The sequence below is a fragment of the Chiloscyllium plagiosum genome, unplaced genomic scaffold, assembly GCF_037043375.1.
Source record: "Chiloscyllium plagiosum isolate Xiang-an unplaced genomic scaffold, Cpla_swu_hap1 HiC_scaffold_44, whole genome shotgun sequence".
NCBI lineage: Eukaryota > Metazoa > Chordata > Chondrichthyes > Orectolobiformes > Hemiscylliidae > Chiloscyllium > Chiloscyllium plagiosum.
In genome coordinates, this window is record NW_028270182.1 from 1005829 (window position 1) to 1026578 (window position 20750).

At 50.2% G+C, this 20750-nt stretch overlaps 1 protein-coding gene and 1 pseudogene across 3 annotated transcripts in view; one reads left to right on the forward strand and one right to left on the reverse strand.

Moving 5' to 3' along the window:
- Positions 1-20750, forward strand: part of LOC122543408 (uncharacterized) — a 203464-nt pseudogene that overhangs the window by 1368 nt on the left and 181346 nt on the right. The window lies entirely within an intron of this gene.
- Positions 6392-20750, reverse strand: part of LOC122543434 (uncharacterized) — a 151101-nt gene continuing 136742 nt past the window's right edge. For both annotated transcript variants that reach the window (XM_087982678.1, XM_087982677.1), the window contains 2 exons: positions 9070-9171; positions 6392-7552 (listed from right to left, as the gene is read on the reverse strand). In XM_087982678.1, coding sequence (XP_087838804.1) covers positions 7127-7552; positions 9070-9171 — 528 coding nt within the window. In that variant the 3' untranslated portion in view covers positions 6392-7126. The remainder of the gene's footprint in view (positions 7553-9069; positions 9172-20750) is intronic.

Genomic DNA, 20750 nt, shown 5'->3' on the forward strand with positions numbered 1-20750 from the left:
TCCATTTTTGTTTCAGATTTTCAGCTTCTGCAGTTTAATTGGTGTTGTGATCCTTTTGGTATGTTGTGGTTCTTTCAATGGTGTGTGACTGAGTCATGCTATAGAACATAGAACATAGGACAGTACAGCACAGAACAGGCCCTTCAGCCCACAATATTGTGCCAACCACTGATCCTCATGTATGCACCCTCAAATTTCTGTGACCATATGCATGTCCAGTAGTCTCTTAAATGTCCCCAATGACCTCGCTTCCACAACTGCCGCTGGCAAGGCATTCCATGCTCTCACAACTCTCTGTGTAAAGAAGCCACCTCTGACATCCCCTCTATACTTTCCTCCAACCAGCTTGAAACTATGACCCCTCGTGTTAGTCATTTCTGCCCTGGGAAATAGTCTCTGGCTATCGACTCTATCTATGCCTCTCATTATCTTGTATACCTCAGTTAGGTCCCCTCTCCTCCAATGACAAAAGTCCGAGCTCAGTCAACCTCTCTTCATAAGATAAGCCCTCCAGTCCAGGCAGCATCCTGGTAAACCTCCTCTGAACCCTCTCCAAAGCATCCACGTTTTTCCTATAATAAGGCGACCAGAACTGGACACAGTATTCCAAGTGCGGTCTAACCAAAGTCTTATAAAGCTGCAATAAGATCTCACGGCTCTTAAACTCAATCCCCCTGTTAATGAAAGCCAAAACACCATATGCTTTCTTAACAACCCTGTCCACTTGGGTGGCCATTTTAAGGGATCTATGTACCTGCACACTAAGATCCCTCTGTTCCTCCACACTGCCAAGAATCCTATCCTTAATCCTGTACTCAGCTTTCAAATTTGACCTTCCAAAATGCATCACCTTGCATTTATCCAGGTTGAACTCCATCTGCCACCTCTCAGCCCATCTCTGCATCCTGTCAATGTCCCGCTGCAGCCTACAACAGCCCTCTATACTGTCAACGACACCTCCAACCTTTGTGTCATCTGCAAACTTGCTGACCCATCCTTCAATCCCCTCATCCAAGTCATTAATAAAAATTACAAACAGTAGAGGCCCAAGAACAGAGCCCTGTGGAACACCACTCACCACTGACTTCCAGGCAGAATATTTTCCTTCCTGAAGAAGGGCTTATGCCCGAAACGTCGATTCTCCTGTTCCCTGGATGCTGCCTGACCTGCTGCACTTTTCCAGCAACACATTTTCAGCTCTGATCTTCAGCATCTGCAGACCTCACTTTCTCTTCCAGGTGGTCATAAACCCTATCCCTCAGAATCCTTTCTAACACCTTGCAGACGACAGACGTGAGACTTACTGGTCTGTAATTGTCGGGGATTTCCCTATTTCCTTTCTTGAAGAGAGGAATTACATTTGCCTCTCTCCAGTCCTCAGGTACGACACCAGTGGAGAGCGAGGATGCAAAGATCTTCGCAAGTGGTGAAGCAATTGCATTTCTCGTTTCCCAAAGCAGCCGAGGACAAATCTGGTCTGGGCCTGGCGACTTGTCAATCTTAATGTTTGACAAAAGTTTCAGCACATCAGCTTCCTCTATCTCTATCCATTCCAGCTCTTCAAAGGTTTCATTCACTACAAAGTTCGTTTCTTTCATAAAGACAGAAGCAAAAAACTCATTTAGGGCTTCCCTTACCTCCTCAGACTCCACACACAAGTTCCCTATGCTATCCCTGATCGGCCCTACTCTTTCTTTGACCATTCTCTTATTCCTCACATAAGTGTAAAATGCCTTTGTGTTCTCCCTAATCCGTTCTGCCAAGCCTTTCTCGTCCCCCCTCCTGGCTCTCCTCAGACCATTTTTGAGCTCCTTCCTCGCCTGCCTGTAATCCTGTAGAGCTGAGCCTGACCCTAGCTTCCTCCACCTTATGTAAGCTACCTTTTTCCTTTTGGTGAGAAGCTCCACCGCTCTCGTCATCCAAGGTTCCTTTATCTTACCACTTCTTGCCTGTCTCAGAGGGACATATTTATTCATCACTTGCAACAACTGTTCCTTAAACAGTCTCCACATGTCTATAGTGCCTTTACCATGGAACATTGGCTCCCAGTCCATGCTTCCTAACTCATGTCTAATCGCATCATAGTTTCCTCTTCCCCAATTAAATATCCTCCCATTTTGCCTAATCCTCTCCTCTATAGCTATGTAGAATGTGAGGCAGTTGTGGTCACTATCACCAAAAGGCTCTCCCCCACAAGATCTGATACCTGCCCCGGCTCATTTCGGAGCACCAAGTCTAGAATGGCCTCTCCCCTCATCGGCCTGTCAATGTACTGAGTTAGGAAACCCTCCTGAACACAACTTACAAAAACAGCTCCATTCATATCTTCTGCTCGAAGGAGGTTCCAATCAATATTGGGAAAGTTAAAGTCACCCATTACAACAACCCTACTGCGTCCACACTTTTCCAAAATCTGCCGACCTATGCTTTCTTCCCTCTCCCTGCTGCTATTGGGGGGCCTGTAGTAAACCCCTAAAGAGGTGACTGCTCCCTTGTTGTTCCTAATTTCCACCCATACTGACTCAGTAGGCAGATCTTCCTCGACAATGGAAGCTTCTGTAGTTGTGATACCCTCTTTGATTAGTAGTGCTACACCCCCTCCTCTTTTCTCCCCCCCTCCCTATTCTTTTTAAATGCTCTAAACCCTGGAACATCCAGCAACCATTCCTGCCCCTGAGAAACCTATGTCTCTGTTATGGCCACAACATCATAGCACCAGGTACTGATCCATGCTGTAAGATCATCACTTTTATTCCTGATATTCCTTGCGTTAAAGCAAACACACTTTGACTGATCCCTTGTTCCTTGTAACACTATGGTCAGGGTTCTAGCTTGCTCTTTTTCTTCTATCTGTCACTCAAGGTATTTTTCACATTTGGCACTTCTGTCAAATTGTTCTAAACTTGCAGTAAGAAATAAAGCTGGTAAATTCAGCAGATTAGCCAACATCTGCGTGGAGAAAACAAGAGAGCTGGCCTCTTCTGAATCAATATGAATTTACAATAAAAACAAAGAAGGCTGAAAGCAGTCAGCTGCTCTATTAATATCTGTGAAGGAGGAAACCAGGTTCATATTTCTGATCAATCAAGACGGGGGAAAATATTAAGAGTATGAATATTCTAAGTGATGGCTGGTGAAGCTCAAGGTAAGGTTTGTCACAGGATGGAGTTGTTGAATTTGCAGTTGAGATTCTGTCAAGCTTAGAGTCATTAGAACTGAAAATTATCAGATCATTCTGACTCCCCAGTAAAAAAGTTAAAAGAATACAACACAGGACATCATTCAACCCATGCATGCTCTTTGGAAGATCTGTCTGATTCGTCTGACTGCCTGGTCTTCCCCAAATGAAACATCTCCTCTTGAAGTATTTCATCACTTTATGGAGGTTACTGTTGAAAAAAATAACTTTTCTTGTAGGATAACAGAACTCTTATCATTAAGGGAATCAAGGGTTATAGGGAAAAGGCAGGAAAGTGGAGTTCAGGATTCCCAGATCACCCCAATCTTACTGAGCGGTGGAGCTGAATCAATGGGCTAAAAGGTCAACTTCTGTTCCTAGGTCTTATTGCCTAACCTGCAGCAAAATATTCCCTCGAAGATTCAACATCTTGTCCAAGCATCAGGGTAGGGTTGGTTGTTAGATCCATCATAAACTCCTTACTAAATTGGTTGTGAAGCCAATTACGTGGCACCCTTGATTATCCAAAAATCGGATTATCCAAACAAGACTTCAAGGTCCCAATAGGAGAAAGTGAGGACTGCAGATGCTGGAGATCAGAGCTTAAAAATGTGTTGCTGGAAAAGCGCAGCAGGTCGGGCAGCATCAAGCCGGAAAAGCGCAGTCTGACCTGCTGCGCTTTTCCAGCAACACATTTTTAAGCTTCAAGGTCCAATGCTTAGCTAAACGTTGATCCAAACATAATACTCTCTGCCCGTGTCATTTAGATAATCGTGGTTGTCCTGTAATCAGTCAGCATAAGTGCATCCAGTTCTAAAGTTAACCCTGAGCTTAGTGAGGTTCATCATTGTAATTCTCCAGCACACTCCATTTCGCAGTCTCCTTTATGCTCTTCCAGTGATGCTAATCCCATGCTTTCAGAGCGCTGCTCCATCATCGAGTGAAGACTTCACCTGACAAAGGAGCAGCACTCTGAAAGTTTGAGATTTCAAATAAACCTGATGTTGTGACAACTGACTTTTTCCACCCAGTCCAACACCATAGAACATAGAACATAGAAGAATACAGCGCAGTACAGGCCCTTTGGCCCTCGATGTTGCGCCGATCCAAGCCCACCTAACCTATACTAACCCACTATCCTCCATATACCTATCCAATGCCCGCTTAAATGCCCATAAAGAGGGAGAGTCCACCACTGCTACTGGCAGGGCATTCCATGAACTTACGACTCGCTGAGTGAAGAACCTACCCCTAACTTCAGTCCTATATCTACCCCCCCTTAATTTAAAGCTATGCCCCCTTGTAATACCCGACTCCATACGCGGGAAAAGGTTCACACTGTCAACCCTATCTAACCCCCTAATCTTGTACACCTCAATCAAGTCACCCCTAAACCTTCTTTTCTCTAATGAAAACAGCCCCAAGTGTCTCAATCTTTCCTCATACGATCTTCCTTCCATACCAGGCAACATCCTGGTAAACCTCCTCTGCACCCGTTCCAGTGCTTCCTCATCCTTCCTATAGTATGGCGACCAAAACTGCACACAATATTCCAGATGCGGCCGCACCAGAGTCTTATACAACTGCATCATGACCTCAGGACTCCGGAACTCAATTCCTCTACCAATAAAAGCCAGTACGCCATATGCCTTCCTCACTGCACTATTTACCTGGGTGCCAACTTTCAGAGATCTGTGTACATGGACACCAAGATCCCTCTGCTCATCCACACTACCAAGTATCCGACCATTAGCCCAGTACCCCATCTTTTTGTTATTCTTCCCAAAGTGAATCACCTCACACTTAGCTACATTGAATTCCATCTGCCACCTTTCTGCCCAGCTCTGCAGCTTCTCTATATCCTGCTGTAACCTGCCACATCCTTCCTCACTGTCAACAACTTCTCCGACTTTCGTATCATCCGCAAACTTGCTCACCCAACCTTCTAACCCATCTTCCAGGTCATTTATAAAAATGACAAACAGCAATGGTCCCAAAACAGATCCTTGCGCTAGTGACGGCACTCCATGAAGAAACTTTGCCATCAACTACTACCCTCTGTCTTCTTCCATCCAGCCAATTCCTAATCCAAACCTCCAACTCACCCTCAATGCCATATCTCCGTATTTTCTGCAGTAGCCTACCATGGGGAACCTTATCAAATGCCTTACTAAAATCCATATATACCACATCTACCGCTTTCCCCTCATCAACCTCCTTCGTCACCTTTTCAAAGAATTCAATAAGGTTTGTGAGGCACGACCTGCCCTTCACAAAACCATGCTGATTATCCTTGATCACATTATTCCTATCCAGATGTGCATAAATCCTATCCCTTACAATTCTCTCTAAGACTTTGCCCACAACAGAAGTGAGACTCACCGGCTATAGTTACTAGGGTTATCCCTACTCCCCTTTTTGAACAAGGGAACCACATTTGCTATCCTCCAGTCTTCTGGCACTACTCCAGTAGACAAAGAGGACATAAAAATCAAGGCCAATGGCTCTGCAATCTCCTCCCTTGCTTCCCAGAGAATACCAGTACTTCTACATCATGGTTATCAGAAGCTATAGAAACATCATGTCTTATTTTGAATTAGGCATTTTAGAGCTTCCTTGGCAAAATGAGTTCAATTCTAGATCATAGGTTAGAGTGGTGCTGGAAAATCACAGGAGTTCAGGCAGTATCCGAGAAACAGGAAAATCGATGTTTCGGGCAAAAGCCCTTCATCTAGATCATGGCAATTGCTCCAGTACCCTTCAGAGCTATGTTGGAAACATATTCAATGTTTAGAGCACCCCCAGACCCATTCCTTTCTCTTCATTTGCTTCATTAGCATTGCTTTCTATTGTATATCATCTCTGCAATATCTCTGCCTCCACCACCTCACCAATCTATGTTTTTCTTTCCCAACCTCACTTCCCTCCATTGCTTAAAATTCAAAATACCTAACTTTTTCCAGCTCTGAGGAAATCTTAATTCTGGTTCTCCCTCCATGTACATTGTCAAGAGTCAAGTCTTTACATTTTTTAAATGTTCAAACAGATTGGAGAGCTGGGAATTGCAGTACCTACATTACGTCAAAGTAGTTCATGGACTGTGAAGCAAAGTGGGACATGCTGAGGTAATGGAAGGTGCTACAGCAATGGAAATTTCCAAAGACTGTTTGGTGTTTGACTGTGCAGGCAATTTAATCAGAGTTACACAATGACTCAGTTGGAATCTTTCAGCTTTATTGAAGTCTTTAACCACCATTTTGTTAACAAATAATCAAACTCAAGTTGACAATTACAACAGATGCCTCTTGCTGTGCCAGAATGCGCCAAGTGATGATGGGTCAGATTGGAACAATAACACTTTCACAGTCAGTTATAGAAATTCACCTGGAGATGCCATGAAGCCAGTGCCAGTGCCAACTGATGGGAATTTCCACACTCCCTCCACCCAACACAAAGTTACAAGCTCAGAAGGCCACCACTGGTTGGTGCCAGGAATGAGAGACTATCAGTAGCTCTCAAGTTATAAGCAGCCAAGCAGACCCAGTGAAATCAGTGACCACTGACTAGAGGAACATACTTTAAAAGAAGGACAACCTGATTACAAACTAAATTATCTTTCATAAAAGTTTGCTTTTTGCAGTTTTGTTCAGAATGTAAAAATATAATTAAATTAAAACACAAATGAAATCCCTTTCAGAACTGTAGGACTAAGCTTTGAGAAATCTTTGGCATCAGTGTCAAGTATGGCAGGGAACACAGAGCATAGCTCCTGGGGGTCAAGGGAAGAGTCCATAGAGTCTGCAATGAAAGAAAGCAGGCTGAGTCACAATGTGCAGAGAGAGCTGCTTTCTGGATTGCAAGAATTCACCTCTGCAGCCTTTGACTCTTTTTACTAGGAATGTGGCAATCAAAAGGTTAATTTCTTCAGCCAAATTGCCAATAGGGGCTCTAGGAAATGATAACTTCTTCATAATGAAGTTCATCCCCTGCAGGTTTGTGCATCTCATATGGGAGGCTCTGCTGGAGGTATCGAGGCTTGGGCAAGGCTTGCTGCAGTGAGAAATCAAAGTGTTGCACTGGCATAGCGTGACTGTAGGATGTCACTGGGAGCTTCACTGGTTTCACCTCTGGCCGAGAAGAGAGTGCAATAGCTTGTTTCTTAATGGAAAAGTTGACAGACTGATTGGTGTACTGCAATTTGCTTTTGATAACTGTGGACTGGAATTTACCCAAATTTGGATACACAGAGCCTGGACTGGACCATTGCTTGTCAGAAGATGACATCAGCTGTCTGGGCAACAGATGTGGCAGGGGATAGCTGTTAAACTGTTGCTTCATGTAATCCTTTGGTTTCCCGTACACCATAGAGTTATTCTGTGAAAAGCAAGAACGAAAACTAGTGTAAATACAACAGACTTCAAATATAATTTGCCTTACTTCACTTTTAAAAATCTATCTTCTAATCTAACTCTGTCCCAGAACTCAATTTGGTTTTGTTCTTGATTCCAATCTCCCATCTTTCACTTGCTTAATTTTTTTTATTTCAAAAATTTAATTTATTCATAAAAATATCTTTATATACATAATCACTAAAGCAGTTTGATCCAGGGCAGTAGCGTATGATAGAACAAACATTGGAGTTTGACTCTCTTGCTTAAAATCTACACAAACATTTTCCTGGGGCACAGATCTGAAAATGTTATCAGATTCTGCCAGACTAGAGTCATTCAATGCATTGTCTCTTTTAATTCATGATTACTTGCTTGCTCTTGAGTGCACTTGGGAAGAGAGATTTTGGGCTGGTTTGTTAGAATAATTTAAAATTTGAGGAAAGGGTGATTCATATTTCACACCTGTTAGGAAAGTCATGATTGAGAAAGAATAGCTGTGAAGGAATTATCAGCTGCTGTTTAGAATAACATTAGGACCTATCAGAAAAAAATGCTTTTTATAGTTTCTGGAGTGCATGGAGATTGAATCAAACTGCATCATTCAATACAAAAAGTGCTAGAGATTACAGCCAGTCTGGCAGCATTCATGGCGAGAAAGCAAGCTAATGTTTTGAATCTAGATGACTCTTCATCAGAGCTAAAGTGAAGAATGGAAAGGACAGCATTTATGCTATAATAGAGGAAGGGTTGCAGTACAGGGGGAAAAAGGATATTGATAGTTCATCCTGTCATTAAAACATTAGCTTGCTTTCTGTCCATGGATACTGCCTGACCTGCTGTGATCTTCAACATTTTTTGTGTTCAGTTCAGATTCCAGAATCTACAGTAATTTACTCCCTCTGTATCATTCAACAGATAGATGTGGTACAGGATCTGTTTCTCTTGCTGTAAGCCTGACCTACTAAGTATTTCCTGTTTAGATTCCAATATTTAGTAGTGGAGGTAAATAAAGAAATGTGGGGGCAGGATTTGGAATCAAGACATTTATTTCTGTGGAAGACTAAAACTTGGTGGGACCAACTCCTGCATTTCATTGCAATTACTGTGCAATGCTTTCAAATGTACTATCAGGTTTCACTTTGAACCTTATTGAATACTTGGGCATTATTATTGGATAGACTTTAATATGCACAAGTTTATCTCCGATGTTCACAAACTGCTAAGCAATTTACATTTTTTGGCCACATTCACAAATTATACAGAAGGAAGATGGGATTGAAAGAGCAAAGACCTGCTCCCCAAAACACAACCTTCCAGTGAAACATAAAGTGCCTGGTGAACTCAGTTAGTGCAGACAAACATACGAATCCACATGCTCATCTCATCTCTATAAGATTACCTGATGACAACAGTGGGATTTAAACCTTCAGCCCCAAGAAAATAATCTTGATGCAGCAATTTAGAATGCCTGACCATGTTATCACTAACTACTATTATCACCTGAGACAGGTCTGCTTGAAGGAAGCCAATTTGAGGACCAGCAGTTGGTTCCTTAAGAAGACGTTTCACCTTCATGCGACGGTTCTGAAACCAGGTCTTCACCTAAAAAGAAAGATGTATTTTTAAACATAAAGTCTTAGTGCTTCAGAGCACCTCCAGGGGTCAGAAACCCTGTATTAGTTGGCACATAGTCACAGCTCAGTCATCCTAGGGCAGGGAGGAACATTAAAACACTGGTTAAATACCCCCAGTGAGAACAACACCGAGGTGATGCATGTTGCTAGAAAGAATAAGAATTAGAATTAGAATCCTTACAGTGTGGAAACAGGTCCACACCTACACTCCAAAGAGTAGCCTACCCAGACCCATTCCCCTACGATTAACCCCCAACTAATGCACCCAACCTACACATCCCTGAACACTGTGGACAATTTAGCATGGAAATTCACCTAATCTGCACACCTTTGGATTGTGGGATGAAATTGGAGCACCCAGAGGAAATCCATGCAGACACAGGGAGAATGTGCAAACTCTACACACAAGGGAAAACAAAATAAAAATAAATGCTACACAAGGTAGAAGAAAGCCTGGGCGAGAGGTGCACTCTTACAGAGATACAACAGGGCAAATGGCCTTATTTGTTTGTACAGAATAAAAGAATGGTTACAACAGAGCACACAAGGAGGAGGCATCTAGAAGGATTAGGGACAGGTATTTTGATATTTCAAGTCTACCTAGCATTCAACAAGATTGTGTCTGAAGTTTGACACGGAGTCGACTTATGCCTCAGGAGAAATCTCAACATCCTTTTTAAATAAACTCAACAGGCATTCAGTCATATTCTGAGCGTAGCTAATCACATACACACAAGCCTCTGAGAAGATAAATGTCTCCTCTTTCCACTTTGGAATGACTAGTCCATTTGAGATGATACTCGCCTGCATCCTGATTCTGCCCTCTGCCCAGACTTGATGGGCTGAAGGGCCTTCCTGTACAGTATAACTCTATGACCCCCCACCGCCCCGCAGCCAGTTCTTTGACTCCACAGCTGAGAGAACTAGCCCCTCAGCATCTACCCCATTAGGAGAAAGTGAGGACTGCAGATGCTGGAGATCAGAGTCGAAATATGTGGCACTGGAAAAGCACAGCAGGTCAGGCAGCATCTGAGGGGCAGGACAGTTTTGAGCATAAGGTCTTCAGCAGAGCTCATCCTCAAAGTCGACTCTCCTGTTCTTCAGATGCTGCCTGACCAGCTGTGTTTTTCAATTGTTTCAATGAGATTATCCTTCGTTCTCCGACATAGAGCAAATCTCCCTAAAAATGCTGAGTACTACCACGGATGGCAGGCAACACAACTGAAAGTGTACAGGTCCGACACTTGATGAGGAAGTTAACCCTGAACCTTTTGAGCTAACAGACTATTTTCTCACGTGTAAAATTTCTAGAGTCACCCACCTCAGGAGCCATCTAAAACTTGACATTCAATTTCAAAGGTAATTTCAGCTGACGTTCAGCAAAACTAGAGAAAAAACTAGGAATTGAAAACAGCATGATGCACTATTTTTTATAAATCCGTAAGAGGAATTTTATTTTCAGCATTTATCTGCAAGACAGCATCTCCAGTGATGCAGCACTGAGCTCTCGACTGGAGTAGTGGTTCAATTCTACAGTGGGATTGGGACCCAAAGCTATTCCTTTTAGGCAGTGGTTTGCAAAGTCTATGGTCAACTCAATCACCTTAAGGAGAGGAAGCTCTCAGTGCAGGCACCAAGGTCCCCAGCAGTTCATTAGCAGAACAAAGGTAGCAGCGGCTCCAGCAGGTCTGGCTGGAGAAAGGTGTGAAAGATTTGACAGTCACAGCTGCACTATTCACAGGGTTTTGCCATTAACACTCCATTTATACATCTTTAACCTGGAGTACATTACAAAAACAAGTTTTCATGTATCACAGCCTGAGTACAAAGTCCACATAATAATAAGGATGAGTCAGAATTATGCATCAAATCACAAAAAGCCACATTCTAGAAACTTTTGCCTCTTGCTCAGTTACATTGCATTGTTCTCCTTAATGGGCTCAGCATTTTTACAAAAACAGAAAATATTCAACAGGCCAAGCAGTACCTGCTCATTATGCAAAGGCTATTGGAGGCAAGCAAAGGCAAAAGGCTGTGGATTCTGGAAATTAACTGCAAAAAGACCAAGTTGGGTGAGCGAAATAAGCGGGAGATAGAATTTCATGGAAGTTGAGTCAGTCCCAAATAGCCATCATAGGATGGAAAAAGTGCGGACTGCAGATGCTGGAGATCAGACTTGAGAGTGTGTGAACTGCTGTGCTTTTCCAGCACCACACTCTCATCATAGGAAGGAAGTTTACTCGCATGTTGATCAAGAGAAAAGTGGGTCGAAGTCTATCTTAAATTGAGGCAACCAGAGGACTTGAAAATGGAGCTAGCTAAAAGAAACTGGTCATCCAGGTCAAGGGACAGGCCAAACAGACAAAATGGTGAACATTTTCAGGATTAATTACCATGAAGGAATCTAGTTCTCAACCAGTACCCTCGCCTGAAGTATGGTAACCCTAAGTTTAAACTCTAACGAGAGGGTAACCGTTTGGTCATCCAGGATGATGGCAAATTTTATTTCAGAATGCAGAGAAGATGACCTGGCAGGATCAGTCAGTTCCACATGCAGATGTTGCGGAAGGAGATGTGGCTGTGGTAGCGAGAGGACGGAGATGTGACTGTGGTAGCCAGGGGATGGAAATGTGACTGTGGTAGCCAGGGGATGGAGATGTGACTGTGGTAGACAGGGGAAGGGGATGTGGCTGTGGTAGCGATGGGAAGGAGATGTGGCTGTGGTAGCGAGGGAACGGAGATGTGGCTGTGGTAGCGAGGGAACGGAGATGTGACTGTGGTAGCGAGGGGACGGAGATGTGACTGTGGTAGCCAGAGGAAGGAGATGTGACTGTGGTAGCGATGGGAAGGAGATGTGGCTGTGGTAGCGAGGGGAAGGAGATGTGACTGTGGTAGCGAGGGGAAGGAGATGTGACTGTGGTAGCGAGGGAAGGAGATGTGGCTGTGGTAGCGAGGGGACGGAGATGTGGCTGTGGTAGCGAGGGGAAGGAGATGTGACTGTGGTAGCGAGGGAAGGAGATGTGACTGTGGTAGCGAGGGAAGGAGATGGGACTGTGGTAGCGAGGGGAAGGAGATGTGGCTGTGGTAGCGAGGGGACGGAGATGTGGCTGTGGTAGCCAGAGAAAGGAGATGTGACTGTGGTAGCGAGGGGACGGAGATGTGGCTGTGGTAGCGAGGGGACGGAGATGTGACTGTGGTAGCGAGGGGAAGGAGATGTGACTGTGGTAGCGAGGGGAAGGAGATGTGACTGTGGTGGCGAGGGGACGGAGATGTGACTGTGGTAGCGAGGGGAAGGAGATGTGACTGTGGTGGCGAGGGCACGGAGATGTGACTGTGGTAGCGAGGGGATGGAGATGTGGCTGTGGTAGCGAGGGGACGGAGATGTGACTGTGGTAGCGAGGGGAAGGAGATGTGGCTGTGGTAGCGAGGGGACGGAGATGTGACTGTGGTAGCGAGGGGAAGGAGATGTGACTGTGGTAGCGAGGGGACGGAGATGTGACTGTGGTAGCGAGGGGAAGGAGATGTGACTGTGGTAGCGAGGGGAAGGAGATGTGACTGTGGTAGCGAGGGGACGGAGATGTGACTGTGGTAGCGAGGGGACGGAGAGGTGGCTGTGGTAGCGAGGGGAAGGAGATGTGGCTGTGGTAGCGAGGGGACGGAGATGTGGCTGTGGTAGCGAGGGGAAGGAGATGTGACTGTGGTAGCGAGGGGACGGAGATGTGACTGTGGTAGCGAGGGGAAGGAGATGTGGCTGTGGTAGCGAGGGGACGGAGATGTGGCTGTGGTGGCGAGGGGACGGAGATGTGACTGTGGTAGCGAGGGGAAGGAGATGTGACTGTGGTAGCGAGGGGACGGAGATGTGACTGTGGTAGCGAGGGGACGGAGATGTGGCTGTGGTAGCCAGAGGAAGGAGATGTGACTGTGGTAGCGAGGGGACGGAGATGTGACTGTGGTAGCGAGGGGACGGAGATGTGACTGTGGTAGCGAGAGGAAGGAGATGTGACTGTGGTAGCGAGGGGACGGAGATGTGACTGTGGTAGCGAGAGGAAGGAGATGTGGCTGTGGTCGCGAGGGGACGGAGATGTGACTGTGGTAGCGAGAGGAAGGAGATGTGGCTGTGGTAGCGAGAGGACGGAGATGTGGCTGTGGTAGCGAGGGGACGGAGATGTGACTGTGGTAGCGAGGGGATGGAGATGTGACTGTGGTAGCGAGGGGATGGAGATGTGACTGTGGTAGCGAGGGGACGGAGATGTGACTGTTGTAGCGAGGGGACGGAGATGTGACTGTGGTAGCGAGGGGACGGAGATGTGACTGTGGTAGCGAGGGGACGGAGATGTGGCTGTGGTAGCCAGAGGAAGGAGATGTGACTGTGGTAGCGAGAGGAAGGAGATGTGGCTGTGGTCGCGAGGGGACGGAGATGTGACTGTGGTAGCGAGAGGAAGGAGATGTGGCTGTGGTTGCGAGGGGACGGAGATGTGGCTGTGGTAGCGAGGGGACGGAGATGTGACTGTGGTAGCGAGGGGACGGAGATGTGACTGTGGTAGCGAGGGGACGGAGATGTGACTGTGGTAGCGAGAGGAAGGAGATGTGGCTGTGGTCGCGAGGGGACGGAGATGTGGCTGTGGTAGCGAGAGGAAGGAGATGTGACTGTGGTAGCGAGGGGACGGAGATGTGACTGTGGTAGCGAGAGGAAGGAGATGTGACTGTGGTAGCGAGAGGAAGGAGATGTGGCTGTGGTCGCGAGGGAACGGAGATGTGGCTGTGGTAGCGAGGGGACGGAGATGTGGCTGTGGTAGCGAGGGAACGGAGATGTGACTGTGGTAGCGAGGGGACGGAGATGTGACTGTGGTAGCCAGAGGAAGGAGATGTGACTGTGGTAGCGAGGGGACGGAGATGTGACTGTGGTCGCGATGGGACGGAGATGTGACTGTGGTAGCGAGAGGAAGGAGATGTGGCTGTGGTCGCGAGGGGACGGAGATGTGGCTGTGGTAGCGAGAGGAAGGAGATGTGACTGTGGTAACGAGGGGACAGAGATGTGACTGTGGTAGCGGTGGGAAGGAGATGTGACTGTGGTAGCGAGGGGACGGAGATGTGACTGTGGTAACGAGGGGACGGAAATGTGACTGTGGTAGCGATGGGACGGAGATGTGGCTGTGGTAGCGAGGGGACGGAGATGTGACTGTGGTAGCGAGGGGACGGAGATGTGACTGTGGTAGCGGTGGGAAGGAGATGTGACTGTGGTAGCGAGGGGACGGAGATGTGGCTGTGGTAGCGAGGGGACGGAGATGTGACTGTGGTAGCGAGGGGACGGAGATGTGACTGTGGTAGCGGTGGGAAGGAGATGTGACTGTGGTAGCGAGGGGACGGAGATGTGACTGTGGTAACGAGGGGATGGAGATGTGACTGTGGTAGCGATGGGACGGAGATGTGCTGTGGTCGCGAGGGGACGGAGATGTGACTGTGGTAGCGAGGGGAAGGAGATGTGGCTGTGGTAGCGAATAGACGGAGATGTGACTGTGGTAGCGAGGGGAAGGAGATGTGACTGTGGTAGCGAGGGGACGGAGATGTGACTGTGGTAGCGAGGGGAAGGAGATGTGACTGTGGTAGCGAGGGGAAGGAGATGTGACTGTGGTAGCGAGGGGACGGAGATGTGACTGTGGTAGCGAGGGGATGGAGAGGTGGCTGTGGTAGCGAGGGGAAGGAGATGTGGCTGTGGTAGCGAGGGGACGGAGATGTGGCTGTGGTAGCGAGAGGAAGGAGATGTGGCTGTGGTCGCGAGGGGACGGAGATGTGACTGTGGTAGCGAGAGGAAGGAGATGTGGCTGTGGTAGCGAGGGGACGGAGATGTGGCTGTGGTAGCGAGGGGACGGAGATGTGACTGTGGTAGCGAGGGGACGGAGATGTGACTGTGGTAGCGAGGGGACGGAGATGTGACTGTGGTAGCGAGGGGACGGAGATGTGACTGTGGTAGCGAGGGGATGGAGATGTGACTGTGGTAGCCAGAGGAAGGAGATGTGGCTGTGGTAGCGAAGGGACGGAGATGTGGCTGTGGTAGCGAGGGGACGGAGATGTGACTGTGGTAGCGAGGGGACGGAGATGTGACTGTTGTAGCGAGGGGACGGAGATGTGACTGTGGTAGCGAGGGGACGGAGATGTGGCTGTGGTAGCGAGGGGATGGAGATGTGACTGTGGTAGCGAGGGGACGGAGATGTGACTGTTGTAGCGAGGGGACGGAGATGTGACTGTGGTAGCGAGGGGACGGAGATGTGACTGTGGTAGCGAGGGGACGGAGATGTGGCTGTGGTAGCCAGAGGAAGGAGATGTGACTGTGGTAGCGAGGGGACGGAGATGTGACTGTGGTAGCGAGAGGAAGGAGATGTGGCTGTGGTCGCGAGGGGACGGAGATGTGACTGTGGTAGCGAGAGGAAGGAGATGTGGCTGTGGTAGCGAGAGGAAGGAGATGTGGCTGTGGTTGCGAGGGGACGGAGATGTGGCTGTGGTAGCGAGGGGACGGAGATGTGGCTGTGGTAGCGAGGGGAAGGAGATGTGACTGTGGTAGCGAGTGGACGGAGATGTGGCTGTGGTAGCAAGGGCACGGAGATGTGACTGTGGTAGCCAGAGGAAGGAGATGTGGCTGTGGTAGCGAGGGGACGAAGATGTGACTGTGGTAGCGAGGGGACGGAGATGTGACTGTGGTCGCGAGGGGACGGAGATGTGACTGTGGTAGCGAGGGGACGGAGATGTGACTGTGGTAGCGAGAGGAAGGAGATGTGGCTGTGGTCGCGAGGGGACGGAGATGTGGCTGTGGTAGCGAGAGGAAGCAGATGTGACTGTGGTAGCGAGGGGACGGAGATGTGACTGTGGTAGCGAGAGGAAGGAGATGTGGCTGTGGTCGCGAGGGAACGGAGATGTGGCTGTGGTAGCGAGGGGACGGAGATGTGGCTGTGGTAGCGAGGGAACGGAGATGTGACTGTGGTAGCGAGGGGACGGAGATGTGACTGTGGTAGCCAGAGGAAGGAGATGTGACTGTGGTAGCGAGGGGACGGAGATGTGACTGTGGTCGCGATGGGACGGAGATGTGACTGTGGTAGCGAGAGGAAGGAGATGTGGCTGTGGTCGCGAGGGGACGGAGATGTGGCTGTGGTAGCGAGAGGAAGGAGATGTGACTGTGGTAACGAGGGGACAGAGATGTGACTGTGGTAGCGAGGGGACGGAGATGTGACTGTGGTAGCGGTGGGAAGGAGATGTGACTGTGGTAGCGAGGGGACGGAGATGTGACTGTGGTAACGAGGGGACGGAAATGTGACTGTGGTAGCGATGGGACGGAGATGTGCTGTGGTCGCGAGGGGACGGAGATGTGACTGTGGTAGCGAGGGGACGGAGATGTGACTGTTGTAGCGAGGGGACGGAGATGTGACTGTGGTAGCGAGGGGACGGAGATGTGACTGTGGTAGCGAGGGGACGGAGATGTGGCTGTGGTAGCCAGAGGAAGGAGATGTGACTGTGGTAGCGAGGGGACGGAGATGTGACTGTGGTAGCGAGAGGAAGGAGATGTGGCTGTGGTCGCGAGGGGACGGAGATGTGACTGTGGTAGCGAGAGGAAGGAGATGTGGCTGTGGTAGCGAGAGGAAGGAGATGTGGCTGTGGTAGCGAGGGGACGGAGATGTGGCTGTGGTAGCGAGGGGAAGGAGATGTGACTATGGTAGCGAGGGGACGGAGATGTGGCTGTGGTAGCAAGGGCACGGAGATGTGACTGTGGTAGCGAGGGGACGGAGATGTGACTGTGGTCGCGAGGGGACGGAGATGTGACTGTGGTAGCGAGAGGAAGGAGATGTGGCTGTGGTCGCGAGGGGACGGAGATGTGGCTGTGGTAGCGAGGGGACGGAGATGTGACTGTGGTAGCGAGGGGACGGAGATGTGACTGTGGTAGCGAGGGGAAGGAGATGTGACTGTGGTAGCGAGAGGAAGGAGATGTGGCTGTGGTCGCGAGGGGACGGAGATGTGGCTGTGGTAGCGAGAGGAAGGAGATGTGACTGTGGTAGCGAGGGGACGGAGATGTGACTGTGGTAGCGAGAGGAAGGAGATGTGACTGTGGTAGCGAGGGGACGGAGATGTGACTGTGGTAGCGAGGGGACGGAGATGTGACTGTGGTAGCGAGGGGACGGAGATGTGACTGTGGTAGCGAGGGGACGGAGATGTGACTGTGGTAGCGAGAGGAAGGAGATGTGGCTGTGGTCGCGAGGGAACGGAGATGTGGCTGTGGTAGCGAGGGGACGGAGATGTGGCTGTGGTAGCGAGGGAACGGAGATGTGACTGTGGTAGCGAGGGGACGGAGATGTGACTGTGGTAGCCAGAGGAAGGAGATGTGACTGTGGTAGCGAGGGGACGGAGATGTGACTGTGGTCGCGAGGGGACGGAGATGTGACTGTGGTAGCGAGAGGAAGGAGATGTGGCTGTGGTCGCGAGGGGACGGAGATGTGGCTGTGGTAGCGAGAGGAAGGAGATGTGACTGTGGTAACGAGGGGACAGAGATGTGACTGTGGTAGCGAGGGGACGGAGATGTGACTGTGGAAGCGGTGGGAAGGAGATGTGACTGTGGTAGCGAGGGGACGGAGATGTGACTGTGGTAACGAGGGGACGGAAATGTGACTGTGGTAGCGATGGGACGGAGATGTGCTGTGGTCGCGAGGGGACGGAGATGTGACTGTGGTAGCGAGAGGAAGGAGATGTGGCTGTGATCGCGAGGGGACGGAGATGTGACTGTGGTAGCGAGAGGAAGGAGATGTGGCTGTGGTAGCGAGGGGACGGAGATGTCGCTGTGGTAGCGAGGGGACGGAGATGTGACTGTGGTAGCGAGGGGACGGAGATGTGACTGTGGTAGCGAGGGGACGGAGATGTGACTGTGGTAGCGAGGGGACGGAGATGTGACTGTGGTAGCGAGGGGATGGAGATGTGACTGTGGTAGCCAGAGGAAGGAGATGTGGCTGTGGTAGCGAAGGGACGGAGATGTGGCTGTGGTAGCGAGGGGACGGAGATGTGACTGTGGTAGCGAGGGGACGGAGATGTGACTGTTGTAGCGAGGGGACGGAGATGTGACTGTGGTAGCGAGGGGACGGAGATGTGACTGTGGTAGCGAGGGGACGGAGATGTGGCTGTGGTAGCGAGGGGACGGAGATGTGACTGTGGTAGCGAGGGGACGGAGATGTGACTGTTGTAGCGAGGGGACGGAGATGTGACTGTGGTAGCGAGGGGACGGAGATGTGACTGTGGTAGCGAGGGGACGGAGATGTGGCTGTGGTAGCCAGAGGAAGGAGATGTGACTGTGGTAGCGAGGGGACGGAGATGTGACTGTGGTAGCGAGAGGAAGGAGATGTGGCTGTGGTCGCGAGGGGACGGAGATGTGACTGTGGTAGCGAGAGGAAGGAGATGTGGCTGTGGTAGCGAGAGGAAGGAGATGTGGCTGTGGTTGCGAGGGGACGGAGATGTGGCTGTGGTAGCGAGGGGACGGAGATGTGGCTGTGGTAGCGAGGGGAAGGAGATGTGACTGTGGTAGCGAGGGGACGGAGATGTGGCTGTGGTAGCGAGGGGACGAAGATGTGACTGTGGTAGCGAGGGGAAGGAGATGTGGCTGTGGTAGCCAGAGGAAGGAGATGTGGCTGTGGTAGCGAGGGGACGAAGATGTGACTGTGGTAGCGAGGGGAAGGAGATGTGACTGTGGTAGCGAGGGGACGGAGATGTGACTGTGGTAGCGAGGGGACGGAGATGTGACTGTGGTAGCGAGAGGAAGGAGATGTGGCTGTGGTCGCGAGGGGACGGAGATGTGGCTGTGGTAGCGAGAGGAAGCAGATGTGACTGTGGTAGCGAGGGGACGGAGATGTGACTGTGGTAGCGAGAGGAAGGAGATGTGGCTGTGGTCGCGAGGGAACGGAGATGTGGCTGTGGTAGCGAGGGGACGGAGATGTGGCTGTGGTAGCGAGGGAACGGAGATGTGACTGTGGTAGCGAGGGGACGGAGATGTGACTGTGGTAGCCAGAGGAAGGAGATGTGACTGTGGTAGCGAGGGGACGGAGATGTGACTGTGGTCGCGATGGGACGGAGATGTGACTGTGGTAGCGAGAGGAAGGAGATGTGGCTGTGGTCGCGAGGGGACGGAGATGTGGCTGTGGTAGCGAGAGGAAGGAGATGTGACTGTGGTAACGAGGGGACAGAGATGTGACTGTGGTAGCGAGGGGACGGAGATGTGACTGTGGTAGCGAGGGGACGGAGATGTGGCTGTGGTAGCCAGAGAAAGGAGATGTGACTGTGGTAGCGAGGGGACGGAGATGTGACTGTGGTAGCGAGGGGACGGAGATGTGACTGTGGTAGCGAGGGGACGGAGATGTGACTGTGGTAGCGAGGGGAAGGAGATGTGACTGTGGTAACCAGAGGAAGGAGATGTGGCTGTGGTATCGAGGGGAAGGAGATGTGACTGTGGTAGCGAGGGGAAGGAGATGTGACTGTGGTGGCGAGGGGACGGAGATGTGACTGTGGTAGCGAGGGGATGGAGATGTGGCTGTGGTAGCGAGGGGAAGGAGATGTGACTGTGGTAGCGAGGGGACGGAGATGTGGCTGTGGTAGCGAGGGGAAGGAGATGTGACTGTGGTGGCGAGGGGACGGAGATGTGACTGTGGTGGCGAGGGGATGGAGATGTGGCTGTGGTAGCGAGGGGAAGGAGATGTGACTGCGGTGGCGAGGGGACGGAGATGTGACTGTGGTAGCGAGGGGACGGAGATGTGACTGTGGTAGCGAGGGGAAGGAGATGTGGCTGTGGTAGCGAGGGGAAGGAGATGTGACTGTGGTAGCGAGGGGAAGGAGATGTGACTGTGGTGGCGAGGGGACGGAGATGTGACTGTGGTGGCGAGGGGATGGAGATGTGGCTGTGGTAGCGAGGGGAAGGAGATGTGACTGTGGTGGCGAGGGGACGGAGATGTGACTGTGGTAGCGAGGGGACGGAGATGTGACTGTGGTAGCGAGGGCACGGAGATGTGACTGTGGTAGCGAGGGGATGGAGATGTGGCTGTGGTAGCGAGGGGAAGGAGATGTGGCTGTGGTGGCGAGGGGACGGAGATGTGACTGTGGGAGCGAGGGGATGGAGATGTGACTGTGGTAGCGAGGGGAAGGAGATGTGACTGTGGTGGCGAGGGGAAGGAGATGTGACTGTGGTAGCGAGGGGACGGAGATGTGACTGTGGTAGCCAGAGGAAGGAGATGTGACTGTGGTAGCGATGGGAAGGAGATGTGGCTGTGGTAGAGAGGGGAAGGAGATGTGGCTGTGGTAGCGAGGGGACGGAGATGTGACTGTGGTAGCGAGGGGAAGGAGATGTGGCTGTGGTAGCGAGGGGACGGAGATGTGACTGTGGTAGCGAGGGGACGGAGATGTGACTGTGGTCGCGAGGGGACGGAGATGTGACTGTGGTAGCGAGGGGAAGGAGATGTGGCTGTGGTAGCGAGGGGAAGGAGATGTGACTGTGGTAGCGGGGGGAAGGAGATGTGACTGTGGTAGCGAGGG